Source organism: Bidens hawaiensis, unplaced genomic scaffold (assembly GCF_021521415.1).
Source record: "Bidens hawaiensis isolate Kalapana, Puna unplaced genomic scaffold, B.hawaiensis_p1.1 tig00035949_1, whole genome shotgun sequence".
Taxonomy (NCBI): Eukaryota; Viridiplantae; Streptophyta; class Magnoliopsida; order Asterales; family Asteraceae; genus Bidens; species Bidens hawaiensis.
In genome coordinates this window covers 73,311-85,810 of record NW_027496268.1, presented here as the reverse complement: position 1 = coordinate 85,810, position 12,500 = coordinate 73,311, and the positions used below count along the sequence as shown (strand labels likewise).

At 32.4% G+C, this 12,500-nt stretch overlaps 2 protein-coding genes across 2 annotated transcripts; both read left to right on the top strand.

Annotated features, from left to right (window-relative positions):
- Positions 1–3,779: 3,779 nt before the first annotated feature.
- On the top strand, positions 3,780–4,526 carry LOC143588025 (uncharacterized). The gene is made up of 3 exons (XM_077069146.1): positions 3,780–4,076; positions 4,151–4,278; positions 4,372–4,526. The coding sequence occupies exons 1-3, from the start codon at positions 3,924–3,926 to the stop codon at positions 4,442–4,444; spliced, it is 354 nt and encodes a 117-aa protein (XP_076925261.1). The 5' UTR covers positions 3,780–3,923; the 3' UTR covers positions 4,445–4,526.
- Positions 4,527–7,272: 2,746 nt separating this feature from the next.
- On the top strand, positions 7,273–12,166 carry LOC143588007 (AT-rich interactive domain-containing protein 4-like). The gene is made up of 15 exons (XM_077069128.1): positions 7,273–7,447; positions 7,550–7,723; positions 8,219–8,272; positions 8,368–8,456; positions 8,960–9,236; positions 9,482–9,538; positions 9,696–9,727; positions 9,832–9,964; positions 10,052–10,225; positions 10,312–10,890; positions 10,967–11,104; positions 11,172–11,270; positions 11,361–11,461; positions 11,685–11,775; positions 11,859–12,166. Exons 1-15 carry the CDS (start codon positions 7,298–7,300, stop codon positions 11,955–11,957), a joined length of 2,247 nt encoding a protein of 748 aa, XP_076925243.1. The 5' UTR covers positions 7,273–7,297; the 3' UTR covers positions 11,958–12,166.
- The last annotated feature ends 334 nt before the right edge of the window (positions 12,167–12,500 follow it).

Sequence of the window (12,500 nt, the reverse complement as noted above, 5' to 3'; positions counted from 1 at the left end):
TTGAATAAATGTTCAAAGTTGTCTTTTTTTTTTTGTTATTAAATAAATTATAATTTTAGTTTGATTACATTTGCTTGTTTGAGTAGTAGTATAGTATTGAGAGTAATATAAATCCATCAAATGTTTTTGTTGTATTCCGCTCTTGTTTATTATTAATAAAGAGAAACGCATAAGGTTATGCAAATCCAGTTCGTGTTCTTGATTCACTTGATCAAATAAGTTCAAAAGACCGTACACATATCGTTTGAAGGATATGTTCAACGATTTACGAGGCCAATATATGAAAAGTAATCACTAATACCCGATGATCTCTCTCGAAGCAGTGGTGCCAAATGCATTATGGTTTTGGCATACATACTTTGCTCATGTTTGATCAAACGACAATGTTTTTCTCCGTCAATCGCCATTATTTAATGATGAAATGCATGGAGCCGTGACATAGTGTCCATTCAGGTTAGCATGCGATACTACATTCGTGGATGTATTCTACTTGATGGGATCTACCCGTCTTGGTTTGTTGTAGTGAAGTCGTATGCATAATGCATGGCAATCACAGAAAATGAAAATAAAGTTTTAAGAGGTTGTAAGAGGCAGCACAAAAAGGTGTTGAGCGAGGTTAATGTTCAAGCTTAATATTCACATGAAGATTTAGAATGGTGATGCTACATCAAAATGCTCTTATAAAGACAACAAGAGCATTCACAAGATGTAAATACAATATTAGATGATGTTGTGATTATGGATATGCAATAATACATGATGAGACATATCGGTGCATTCTAGTTAACGCGAACTCACTTAACTATTTTAAATTTTAAGTTTTTAGCATATACCAGTGTTAATGTTTTATGGTCACGATGAGGAATTGTGTGCACACACCTTTTTCTATAATATAATAAAAGCTACAAAACCCCCATTTAAAAAAAACATAAAAAATAGAGTTAATTTCGTTTTTCATTCTTAAAGTTAACGAAAAACCAATTTAACTATGAGTTATTGTTTTTTTTTTTCTTAAACCATGGTTTAAATTCTTAAGTTTTTGGTCATTTAAGTCCTTTAAAAAACTAAAACCATGATTTAAGGAAAAAAACAAGAACTCATACTCAATAAGTTAAACTGCGTAAACACCAAGGATGAAAAGCAAATACAACTCAAAGAACTAACACTACAAAGCTATTAACAAACACAACTTGAGTTCACACAACTACATGTACAAACAAACTATCAGATAGTTTGGGTGCTTATTTGGTCTTAGACTCTTAGATTGTTTTATGTCTTTAATCACTTCCGTGGTATGACATAGCAAGCAACCCGGGATTATAAGCAAATTTGATTTAAATCTAAAGATGATCATTTTCAAACAAGCACTGAATGACTGTAAGTGATTTTGATTCTATTAATGTTTATGATCAAGACATGAACTAGATGAAATATTACTTTTATATGTAATTAATCATACTCTTAATGATATAAAAATAACTAGTTAGCTAATCATTAATTACTTGATTAAGAAATTGATGAAGCGTGTATTTTACTAATTCTTCCTATTAAACATGCAATAACATGTTTAGTGATGATTTTATATTGAGTTATGTTTGGCCTTTCGGGTGCACTAAAGATGTCAAACTCCAAAAGTCAAGACTTAGGTGAACAAAGAAAAGAGGCAACGTGTATTCTTCCTTCAATAATTGATTTTTGTTATTTTAACTTTTTATTGCGTTTCTTCTATAACAGTTTTTTACAAAAGTCATTAAGCTTGTTTTAACACATTCGAATTATTTTAGTATCTATCTCTTATAATAAAAGACTACCACTTTTGTCACTTGTCAATCTTATAGCCTTTCTCACATTTTTTTCAAACAATTTCAATATATGGTCCTTTATCTTTTAAGTTATTTTAATATATGAATTTAATATTTTAATTGAATATAAAGCCTAACCGATTCATTCATTAATATGACTTTTTATATAAGATTGGTTTCAAATTTGGTATTAAAATTTTCTCATATGCGTTTAAACAAAGAAAAATGTGTATTTTCTTAATTTCCCCAAAAATTTTGTATAAATTTTGCAAACATGAAGAATACTTATTATATATACATATCTTGGTGCTTAGCATTAAATCATTGAAATTGAATATTATAATTATAATTCATATATATAACGATTTACTATATGAATTATCTGTCATTTATTTATATGACTTTTTTTTTGTGCGTAGTATAAAGGGTTTTAGCAATAACAAGATCAATATTTAGTTTTCAATATTTCTTTCATAACTCAGACCAAAATGCTTTAGAAACATATATATTTATGACTTGATTTATACTTTTTTACACATTTAAATATATTTGTGCAATTTTAATTATGTAATTTTAATGTAAATTGTAATTGTATTAACAATATATGATCATTTTTCTTGATAGTATTTCACTTAATGGTTAAAGTTTAAACTTTTCATTAATTACCCGTATAATACAGGGCCTCAAACTAGTACTTAATAAATAAACACAAAGCTGGTCGTGATGTGTTAATCCACCAATCACATTCACAATTTGCTTATGTAACGAATAATGGAGTGTATGTGTGGCAAAGCATGAGTCATTGATAGATACTTAAAGCTATTTGTGAGCTGAGAATGAGACTTTTGTCTTTTAGGAAATGTGTAGTGGATGGTTACAAACTAAGGCGATTTCGATACGTGGCGTCATGTTAGCAGGGAGACGATTTTTATTTTAGGGGTATAGTGGTTTTATAGCCTCATCATATATATCTATATTTGGGAAAGTTTAACGTACAAATGAAATTAACGTGCTAAAATTGAAAATCAAGTAAAGTAATTATTTATTAATCTATGATCTGAGTCTGTATGAGATTGGACCCGACTTGTTTGTTTTAAAATTTTATTATTTTTAGAAAAATTGAATTTTAATAATTTCAACTTTGATTTATTGGTCGATATTAATCCTAAGTCACGAAATGTTTAATAACAATTCTAAACTTGAACGTATTTTCCACCATCAATCCCATATTAATTGAAAATTAACCCCATTTTGATTATTAAAGAGCGGGAAAGGAAATAGAAGAGGTTGCTAAAAACCTATTATTATTATTATTATTATTATTATTATTTGTCACATAAGCACCCGTTGTTATTAAAAACTAATAGGGTTAACTTTCAGTTATAATGGGATCACGGGAAGAAAATAAGTTCAAAGTTGAGACCGTCTCTAAACGTTTTCCAAATTGAGATTAATCATGGCCAATAGATCAAATTGAGATTATTACGATTCAGCAATCCTAACTTTTTCCGATATTGTTATATAAGAAAACAAAATATGGCCTAAAAAAATTATACCTTGTATATATTTAAATTTAGATTATTATTTCAGGTTGTAACTTTTATATATATTCACAGGGAGATTAAAACTGAAGATGTATCAACTTAATGGATACGATAAGAATAGGAAAAGTATCTCAATTTTTTGTGAATGAATCATGTCTAGTAGATGTTTTAAATGTACATTTCATCCTAAATTAACCAACATCTCAAGACCTCAAAGATGAAAACAGAAAACACACTAATATAGAATTCAATACTAATCAATCTCGACCATGTAAAATCCTACATTCCTGCCCACACAACAAGTACATATTATTTAATTAGTTTTGTTTTATTAATCTTTTAACAAGCCTCCATTAGTTGTTTATGCGTGAGCTTTGTTTAATCTTTTTAACTCCTATTGTGTGTAGATATTATAATCTAATGTCATTTGGACCCATTCAAATGGACCATTTAGTAATTTAGTAGCCACTTGAAGTTTATATATATTCTTCTACTCCTACCTATAGCAATGGTGGTGAAGTAAATAAATCACATAGTTTTATTCCAATCTATAGTCTATACCTTTTGGGCTAATTCCATGGAAGTTAGAATTCCATATATGCCCTTGGCAGTTAATCATAACAAGCCTAAATCAACTTCCAACATGGTCTTCATGCTTGCACAAGCAGGCTCACAAAAAGGACCTTCATCTCATCCCATTCAGATTAAAGCCAATATCAAGCTACAAAAGGTATGCAACAAGATCAAATTAATCTATTTATTTGTATTCATATGATGTTTAATTGGAAATTAATTATGTAACAGGTTTTTGAAGACGAATCGAGCGGTCTAGTGTGTTACAAAGATGAGAAAGGAGAGATAATATGTGAAGGATATGATGAAGGCCCAAGGCTACATCAACAATCACTTTCTGGATGTTCAAGTCATCCAAGGTATCAAAATATACATTATTATTTATTTATGAAGCTTTATTAACTTAAGATATATATACACTCATAAATCTTAATTGAATTTTTGAATCTCAGAGATGGAGAAGCTATTGTTGATCGCCTTAAAAGAAGCTTGCTTCTAGTTACAAAAGGTGCTAGTCATGGTTGACGAAGGAAGGCAAACAATGTTCATATGTTCTAACATCGATCGATTCTAATATCCCAATATGTATATAGTTGCTTTCAGTTTAGTATATATAGATCAACCGTCTTTTCTTTTTTAATTGATCTCAAATCATTCTTCGTTGAATCTTAGTGCTTTGGTGGATGTTAATTCTGTATATATAGTCTCTGTCAAGAATAAGAAAGTTATTATAAAGGAATCATGAGTTCTACCTATTTAAGTTTCCTTTCCCGTGATTCAACTAGCTTGGCACTCAAATAGACAATGGCTATTCATACACCTTTTTTGGATATTCACACACTCTCTTAATACATAGATTATCTCTATATACACCCTATAAAGGGTGTTGAATAACACATCCCCTCAAATAAACTATATGATGATTTGATTTGATTTAATGGCGTCAATCAATACTAGAAAGATGAATGAAACACTCATTTTTGTTTGATATATTTAAATTAACAGATTAAGGGTATGGAATTTAATATTTAAATGAACAAATTAAGGGTATAAATAAAATATTTATAAATGGATTATACCACTAAGATAACACTTATTTTACAAAACTAATAATATATTTAGAATTATGAGAATCGTTGTGACCATTATGCTATTTATGTAACTAGAATGTATGTGGATTTCAAAATGTTCGAGATTTATTTTAAAAAATATTGCTTTGATAACATTTTACCTAAATGAACATTTTCATATACACTACTTGTACATGCGCACATTGTTGTAATTATTTTCACAAGTTTATGAGATACGATATATCTAAGAAACATAAATTTGTTGAATATGTACTTACTTAGGTAGTTACATATACGCATTTATGCATCGGGTAAATCCTTGGAAATGGAACCGGACGAATGGACCATTAGATTGTGGGTCGGTCTCGGGTTACTTGATATTCTCAAGTCGGGTCATCTAAGCAACACCCGATTTGGGTAGGACATAATTTCTGGTGGGTTGAATTTCTTTTGGGTTATAGTTCTTGATGGGTTAAATCTTTTTGGGCTTTAATTATTGATGGGCTGAATTCCTTTTGGGCAAAGCCATGGAAATAAGATTGGCCTAAAATATGTGAATGCAGCCATGCAGGAATAATACATTTAGGGGCTGTTTATCAAGAGACTACTTTTTAGTTAATAACTTTTTAATGGTTAAGAGATAATTAAGTCTGAATTTTTAAAAGGTTATATGTTAATAGTTACCTTTTAACGATCCAGACTTAATGGCTATTAAGAGACTCCCAAATAGTCCCTTAATTATAAAACCTTATGGCATTTTTTTTTTAACTGTAACAGTTATCGGCTAATAAGGATCGGATGTAGGATCATATAACCATACCTATTATTTTTCGATAATGTAGTTTAACAGATTTAATGAATTGAACACATTAATCCATTTGACCCTATAAAGTCGTTACTTTTCAAGCTATAAATCTTTTATCAAAGAATGGAAATCAATGATGTAATAGTTGTGAAATAAAAAACTAAAAACTTTTGCAATCAACATCACATGTCACGTTTTGGAATTAGAAATAACAAATCATCCTTACAAACCTTATTAGAATGAAAAACACACAACATAACGGAAGTAGCAAATCGCAACCAAGTGTTTAGGTGAGAACAATACAAACATAAAACAAATCAAAACTCGAGTTTTTGTTCTAAATATGTTAATATGTTGTATTTGGACGTTGATAAATTTATCTTTCGGTGTCTTATCTGGACTTTGTTTTGCTAACCGACTACACTTTGTTTTAAATGTGTTTTTGTATCATAACATATATGATTGTCCATACTATTTTATACGTTTACTTTATCAGGCTTAATGTCGTTACCGCTACAAACCTTATCAATACGACTAAATTTACGACTGTCGCAACGTGACGGGCCTTTTTATAAAAAAATCTCACTTTTTAAAAAAAAAATTTAGTTATGAGTATAGAAAAAGGTAATATAGAAAAGGTAAAAATAATAAAATTGGTGCACCGGTGCAAACGCCATCACTGCGGTTGGAGAAGACGTCGGAAGGCAAGAAGGAAAACCGGAATTTTGAGAAACAATTATTACCTAGTGATAATTTATATATTTATTTTACAGAAAGAAATCAAAGAAGACGAGACAGCAAATGATCGGATGCTGCTGTTGTTTGTTTTCACTCAAATCTACTACAATTTATCCTTTATAGAAATCTGGATGAGTCATTGCATCTGTGTTGCGTGAATGAATCATTTTGGTTTGAGTTTGAGTTGGTAGGTGTGTGATCATAAATGATTGGATTGGATATAAAGTATAATAATAATAATAATAATGTAAATTTGAGTGATGACTATTTTTAAACAAGGAATTAATAATATTTATTATTTCATTTGTTTGATGTGTGTTTGATTAAAAGGAAGAGGATTTTTAAATCTTTTTTTTTTTTTTTGTGTAATTTAATAGTCAGTAGTCATAGAAAGATGTAGAGGAGATTCTTTACTACTAGACACGATTGATTTTCTCTTTCTTTTTAGTTTTTTCTTTCTATTAATTTTCCAAATAATTATAATTTTAATTTTGGGTGGGTGGTGAGGAAAGAGTTGATTTTTTAAGGACTAGGGTTTCATTCATATTATTATTATTATTATTATTATTACTTTACTCTTTCATTCATCCATTAGCCCCCTTTCTCGATTTAGGGCACGATCCTCCGTCAACAATTCGGTAATTAGCTTCTCTAATTTCTCATCTCCTCCTGGATATTGATTTAATCCTTCTTTCCTCTCTTTTGTAATGATTTCGATTTCATGATATTGTAGAGTTGATGTATTGAATTGAATTGAAGAAGAAGATGATGTTTCATGCTCAAGGACCTGCTAAACACTCCTGTTGCATGCTTGCTGTGTTATCTCAAACCAATAATAATAACAAAGATGATGATGATGATGCCACTGCCCTCAGATTCCCCTTTCCTGATATCACTTCTTCTGGACGTTTAGAGGTACATACATACATACATACATATATATATGCTCTAATCCAATTCATATACCCTAGCTACCTACCTAATCACTCAACTAACAACTTCACTTCCTTAATGCAGGTTCAGACTCTAATTAGTCCTACTGCCGATGACTTTCGTAAGGCTATAGACTCTCTACAACCAAACATTGTGTACCTGCAAGGAGAAAGGCTTATAAATGATCAAGTTGGATCTCTTCTCTGGGAAGCTGCACAGGATTTACCAGCCTTATTTGCTTCCACTTTGCCCACAACTGTATGCCTCTATCATCTGTTATATATATGCATTTATATCCTCCCTGTTCACTACTGCATTAGGTTTATATGCATATGTATATCATATACCACTTAAATGACCAAAGTTTATGTATTTACATATACAGCGTAGTTTTTAGACACTTGATACTTATTTTTGCTTCATTAGAAAGAAAAAAATTGATGCTTTTATACTTGTGGATAGGTTTATTGATTTTTTTTCTTGTTACCATTTTTTTGCATATGTGGCAGCCAACAATCTATATGTAATATTTGTTAACATGTGGTTGGTTGTTAAAAGCTGTAATAAATTGTAATTTTGTTTGTGTATAATTTAACTTGGTTGCTAAATATGGAAAAAAATTATTGAAAGGATGCATCTTTAAGTGAGTTAGGTCTTCTTAGTAATGTTTTAAACATGCATAACTAGTTTTTATCCCAGAGAAAATAGTTATCTTAGTTTGGTCTAATTTTCCCTCATTGGTTCTTTATTTAGGTATATTTGGAAATCCCAGATGGTGAAGAACTAGCAGAGGCGCTGCACATGAAGGTGAGGGAGATCGCTTGAAATAAAATGTTTCATTTTAGTTTGAGTTTGCCAAATGATAATTTGGAAGTTAATATTGTGTGGGTTCATCTCAACAGGGGATTCCTTATGTGATATACTGGAAGAACTCGTTTTCATGTTATGCAGCTTGCCATTTTCGACATGCACTGTTTTCTGTGATACAAAGGTAATTATCAACTTAACGTTAGGGCTAACATATCACGTACTCTCTCATTTTGCATGAAAATTATCCTGCAACTGAATTCTGACATGTTAGGATTATACAAACCTGTAAAATTAATGGTAAAGGCCGGTCTTGCCGTGTCAGCACTTATTGCCGCCAACTGGGCATCTTTTCACAATGCTGACGGCATGCAGAATCCTTAACATTTTCTCAAACTCAAACATCAAAAAAAGATATCTAGATCAGCACAAAAATCCTACTTTGTTGCCTATGTGCTGACTGTGAAAGTAACAATTAAATTAACATGTTTGTCAAATACTAACAAGTTCAGGGGTCTTTATCATATTAACCCTAATATTATTATACATTCTTGTTATCATGGTAACATTGTTCAATTTTTTTCTAATAATAAAAATTTTAGTGAATAGATTTAGTCCATATCAGTTTTTTTGTAGCTTTGACTTTTTGTTGACATTTTCTAATAATACATTCCTGTTATTCTGCAGTTCTTCAAGTCATACTTGGGATGCTTTCCAGCTAGCACATTCATCCTTCAGGCTATACTGTGTAAGGAACAACCGTGTGCTTCCTAATAATTCCGAGAATGATCATGACACATTGGGTCCATCCCTTCTTGGCGACCCACCCAAGATCACTGTTCCTCTACCAGAGGCAGGGGGTGAAGTTGACGATGAAAAGTATCCCGAGGGCGTTCCTGCAATTAAGATACACGATGATGATGTAAATGTCAGGTTTCTTGTTTGTGGATCTACATCTACACTGGTAAGCAAAGATTCTTGCTTGTTTCTCAAGTCAACAGTTTAGATTGTTTGGGAATTGGGATAGCTTATGTTAAAATGATGCTTATGCTTAATATTTCTTATTTGCTAATTTTGGTGTGAAATAAGCTATTGTAAATATTGTGTATTTCTATTTGATTATTCTTGTTGGATTCAGAACTACAAGTTTATAGTTACAGTGAAATAAACTGATTCTATTAAGCTGAGTATCTGTTTATGTGTGTTCAGGATGCTTCTTTATTGGAACCATTGGAAGATGGACTGAATGCGCTTTTGAGTATTGAAGTAAGCATATGCTGTTTACTATATTTCACATAGTCTACCATCTCAAAATACCTCTTTAAATATTTATTTTTAGCCGTTATCTTGTTTTTTTGTTATTATCAGCACCGGTCATGTTACTTTGATTACATTGAGTACTAATGGCCTTATTTATGTTCAGATGCGTGGGAGTAAACTTCACAATCGTGTTAGGTGTGTTGATACATTTCTAGACTTCGCAATCATTATCAGTTACATGAGCAATTTATTACTGTTTGTGGAATTTCACTGCTGATGTGGCATTTTCTGTGTTACAGTGCACCTCCACCTCTTCAGGCAGGAACATTTTCTCGAGCCGTGGTGACCATGCGATGTGATATTTCAACTTGTAGTTCCGCATATATATCACTTTTGGTATCAGGAAGTGCACAGGCATGCTTTGATTATCAGGTGCTCACTAAGCATGAGTGATCATATTACTATTTATGTTTTACTTATTTCCCACTGATTTCTGAAACTTGAGGTGTTTGTTTTCAGCTTTTAGAAAATCATATAAAAAGTGAAGTGATTGATAAAAGTCGATTATTTCAAGCAGTATCCAGCTCTGATGAAAACAAACTGTCTGTTTGCGAGCCTCGAGAATCTGCTTCAATAGCTTGTGGAGCCACAGTATTTGAAGTTTCTATGAAGGTGCCTCTATGGGCTTCACAGGTTCATCTCCCCTATCTTCTCACTTCAGTTCATTCTCGTCATTATCCACCACCACCAATAATGTTTTTTGTTTATAAAATCCTCAGGTTTTGAGGCAACTAGCACCGGATGTTTCTTACTGTAGTTTAGTTGCACTTGGTGTTGCTGGTGTTCAGGGGTTAGCTGTTGCTTCATTCGAGAAAGACGATGCAACCAGATTGCTTTTCTTCTGTAAAAAACTAGAAAACAATATCCACACCAGCATGACCAATCCCCATCCCCCAATTCCTGTATGGATGAAACAACCTCTCCCGAGTAGAAAACGAAATAACGGTTTGATTTCTACTTTTAAAGAAGAAAACACGGGAATGGAATCAGGGAATGGGTATGCTGTGGTTAGGCAGAAACCGAAAGTTGCTGCGCTGAGACCAATTCCTCACATTCGCCACCAGAAAATGCTACCGTTTGCGGGGATTTCAGAGACAAACGGACATGATTTTGGAGGACAAGTGAAGACCCATGTCTCGTCTATGCCCTCTAGCAGACACAATAATGCAGGATCAGCCCCTGTGGCTCATCGCAAGTCATTATCAAGCTCGTATCAAGCCAAACAGCATGTTTCAATAAACCCACTTCCTTTGAAGAAACATGCTTGCCACAGAAGTCCCATACATGTTTGCTCCGAGGTTAGTCGCATTTCTGAACGTATAAAATATCATATTTAAAAAATGCTCTAAACATTTAATCTAAATACTCTTTCAGGAGGAGTTTTTGACGGATGTGATGGAATTCTTAATCCTTCGAGGGCATAATCGTCTTATACCTCAAGGCGGCCTACCTGAGTTTCCTGATGCAATACTCAATGCAAAGCGTTTGGACCTCTACAATTTATATAGGGAGGTGAGTTATCAAACATTCATCCTTGATTCATTTTAAAACGACCAATTTACCTTTTTGCCCTTTTTAGGTGGTTTCAAGAGGTGGCTTTCATGTTGGCAATGGAATTAATTGGAAAGGTCAGGTGTTCTCAAAGATGAGGAACCACACCGTTACAAATAGAATGACGGTAATCTCGTTTTAACTATAAATTGCCATTTAATATCTCTTTTATCATTTTGTTAAACTCTCTAAAGTTGCACCTTAAATGGCGGTGTAGGGTGTTGGAAATACACTCAAGAGACATTATGAGACCTATCTTTTGGAATACGAATTGGCACATGATGATGTGGACGGGGAGTGCTGCCTGTTGTGTCACAGGTCGTTATAATTTCTTCTACGTTTGATTGTTAGAATGCTTATTGAGGGTGTCTGGAATTGCTTATCCAAACTGACTTCTTATATAAGTGAAGCTAGTTGGTTTATTTAAGTGCTTGCTTATATCAAGAAACTACAAGCACTTATTAGCATAAGCAATCCCAAACACCCGAATGATTAGTGGTTGGTTATGTTAACATAGTGATTTATCTCAAATGTATAACAGTAGTGCAGCTGGGGATTGGGTGAACTGTGGGATATGTGGCGAGTGGGCCCATTTTGGTTGTGACAGAAGGCAGGGTCTTGGACCGTTTAAGGTAAGTTATGTTCTGGTTTGCTTCATAAGAAAAGAAAGAAGAAAGTAGTGTTTGTATTGAGGTGGTGGTTTATGCTTTTGCAGGACTATGCGAAAACAGATGGATTAGAGTACATATGTCCTCAATGCAGCATCTCTAACTTCACGAAGAAAATGCCCAAAAGCAGCAACGGATATTCTTAAAGTTATTTATACCATGTAACCTTGTTCTGCTTTTCGTGTTTCTAGCTTATCGCCGTAGTTTGTTTGTATTATGAGCAAGAGTGGTTTAATGAGATGAGGGTATTTGTGTAATATATGTATATTTACCATTTTGTAGAATGTTTTCATTTCTTATATAGTAACTAGTTACTTGACTTACTTCCTTGACTAGGTCAACACAAATTAAAAATATTTTTTAAATCTTGAAATTTCTTTTTACCTAAACCACTTAATAATTAATAGTATTATATAAATGGATGGTGATATTGTTTAGCAAAAGTTTCTTTTTGCTACTATTATTAATCAATGAAGTGTCTAAATTAAATTTTTTTGGTACGAGTGAAAGTAGTTTTAAGTGGGCCTTGCAGTAAACTACAAACGAAGCAGCTTTTGAGAGGACCTTTTTTAGCTTCATTTCAGTTTTCAAACAGCTGGGGCCTGGGTGGGAGGGGATATCTCTCTGAAATGCGATGAGAATGCAGTCGGTCCAATCTTCAGTTGGATTTCTTCATCACTGGACCAGCA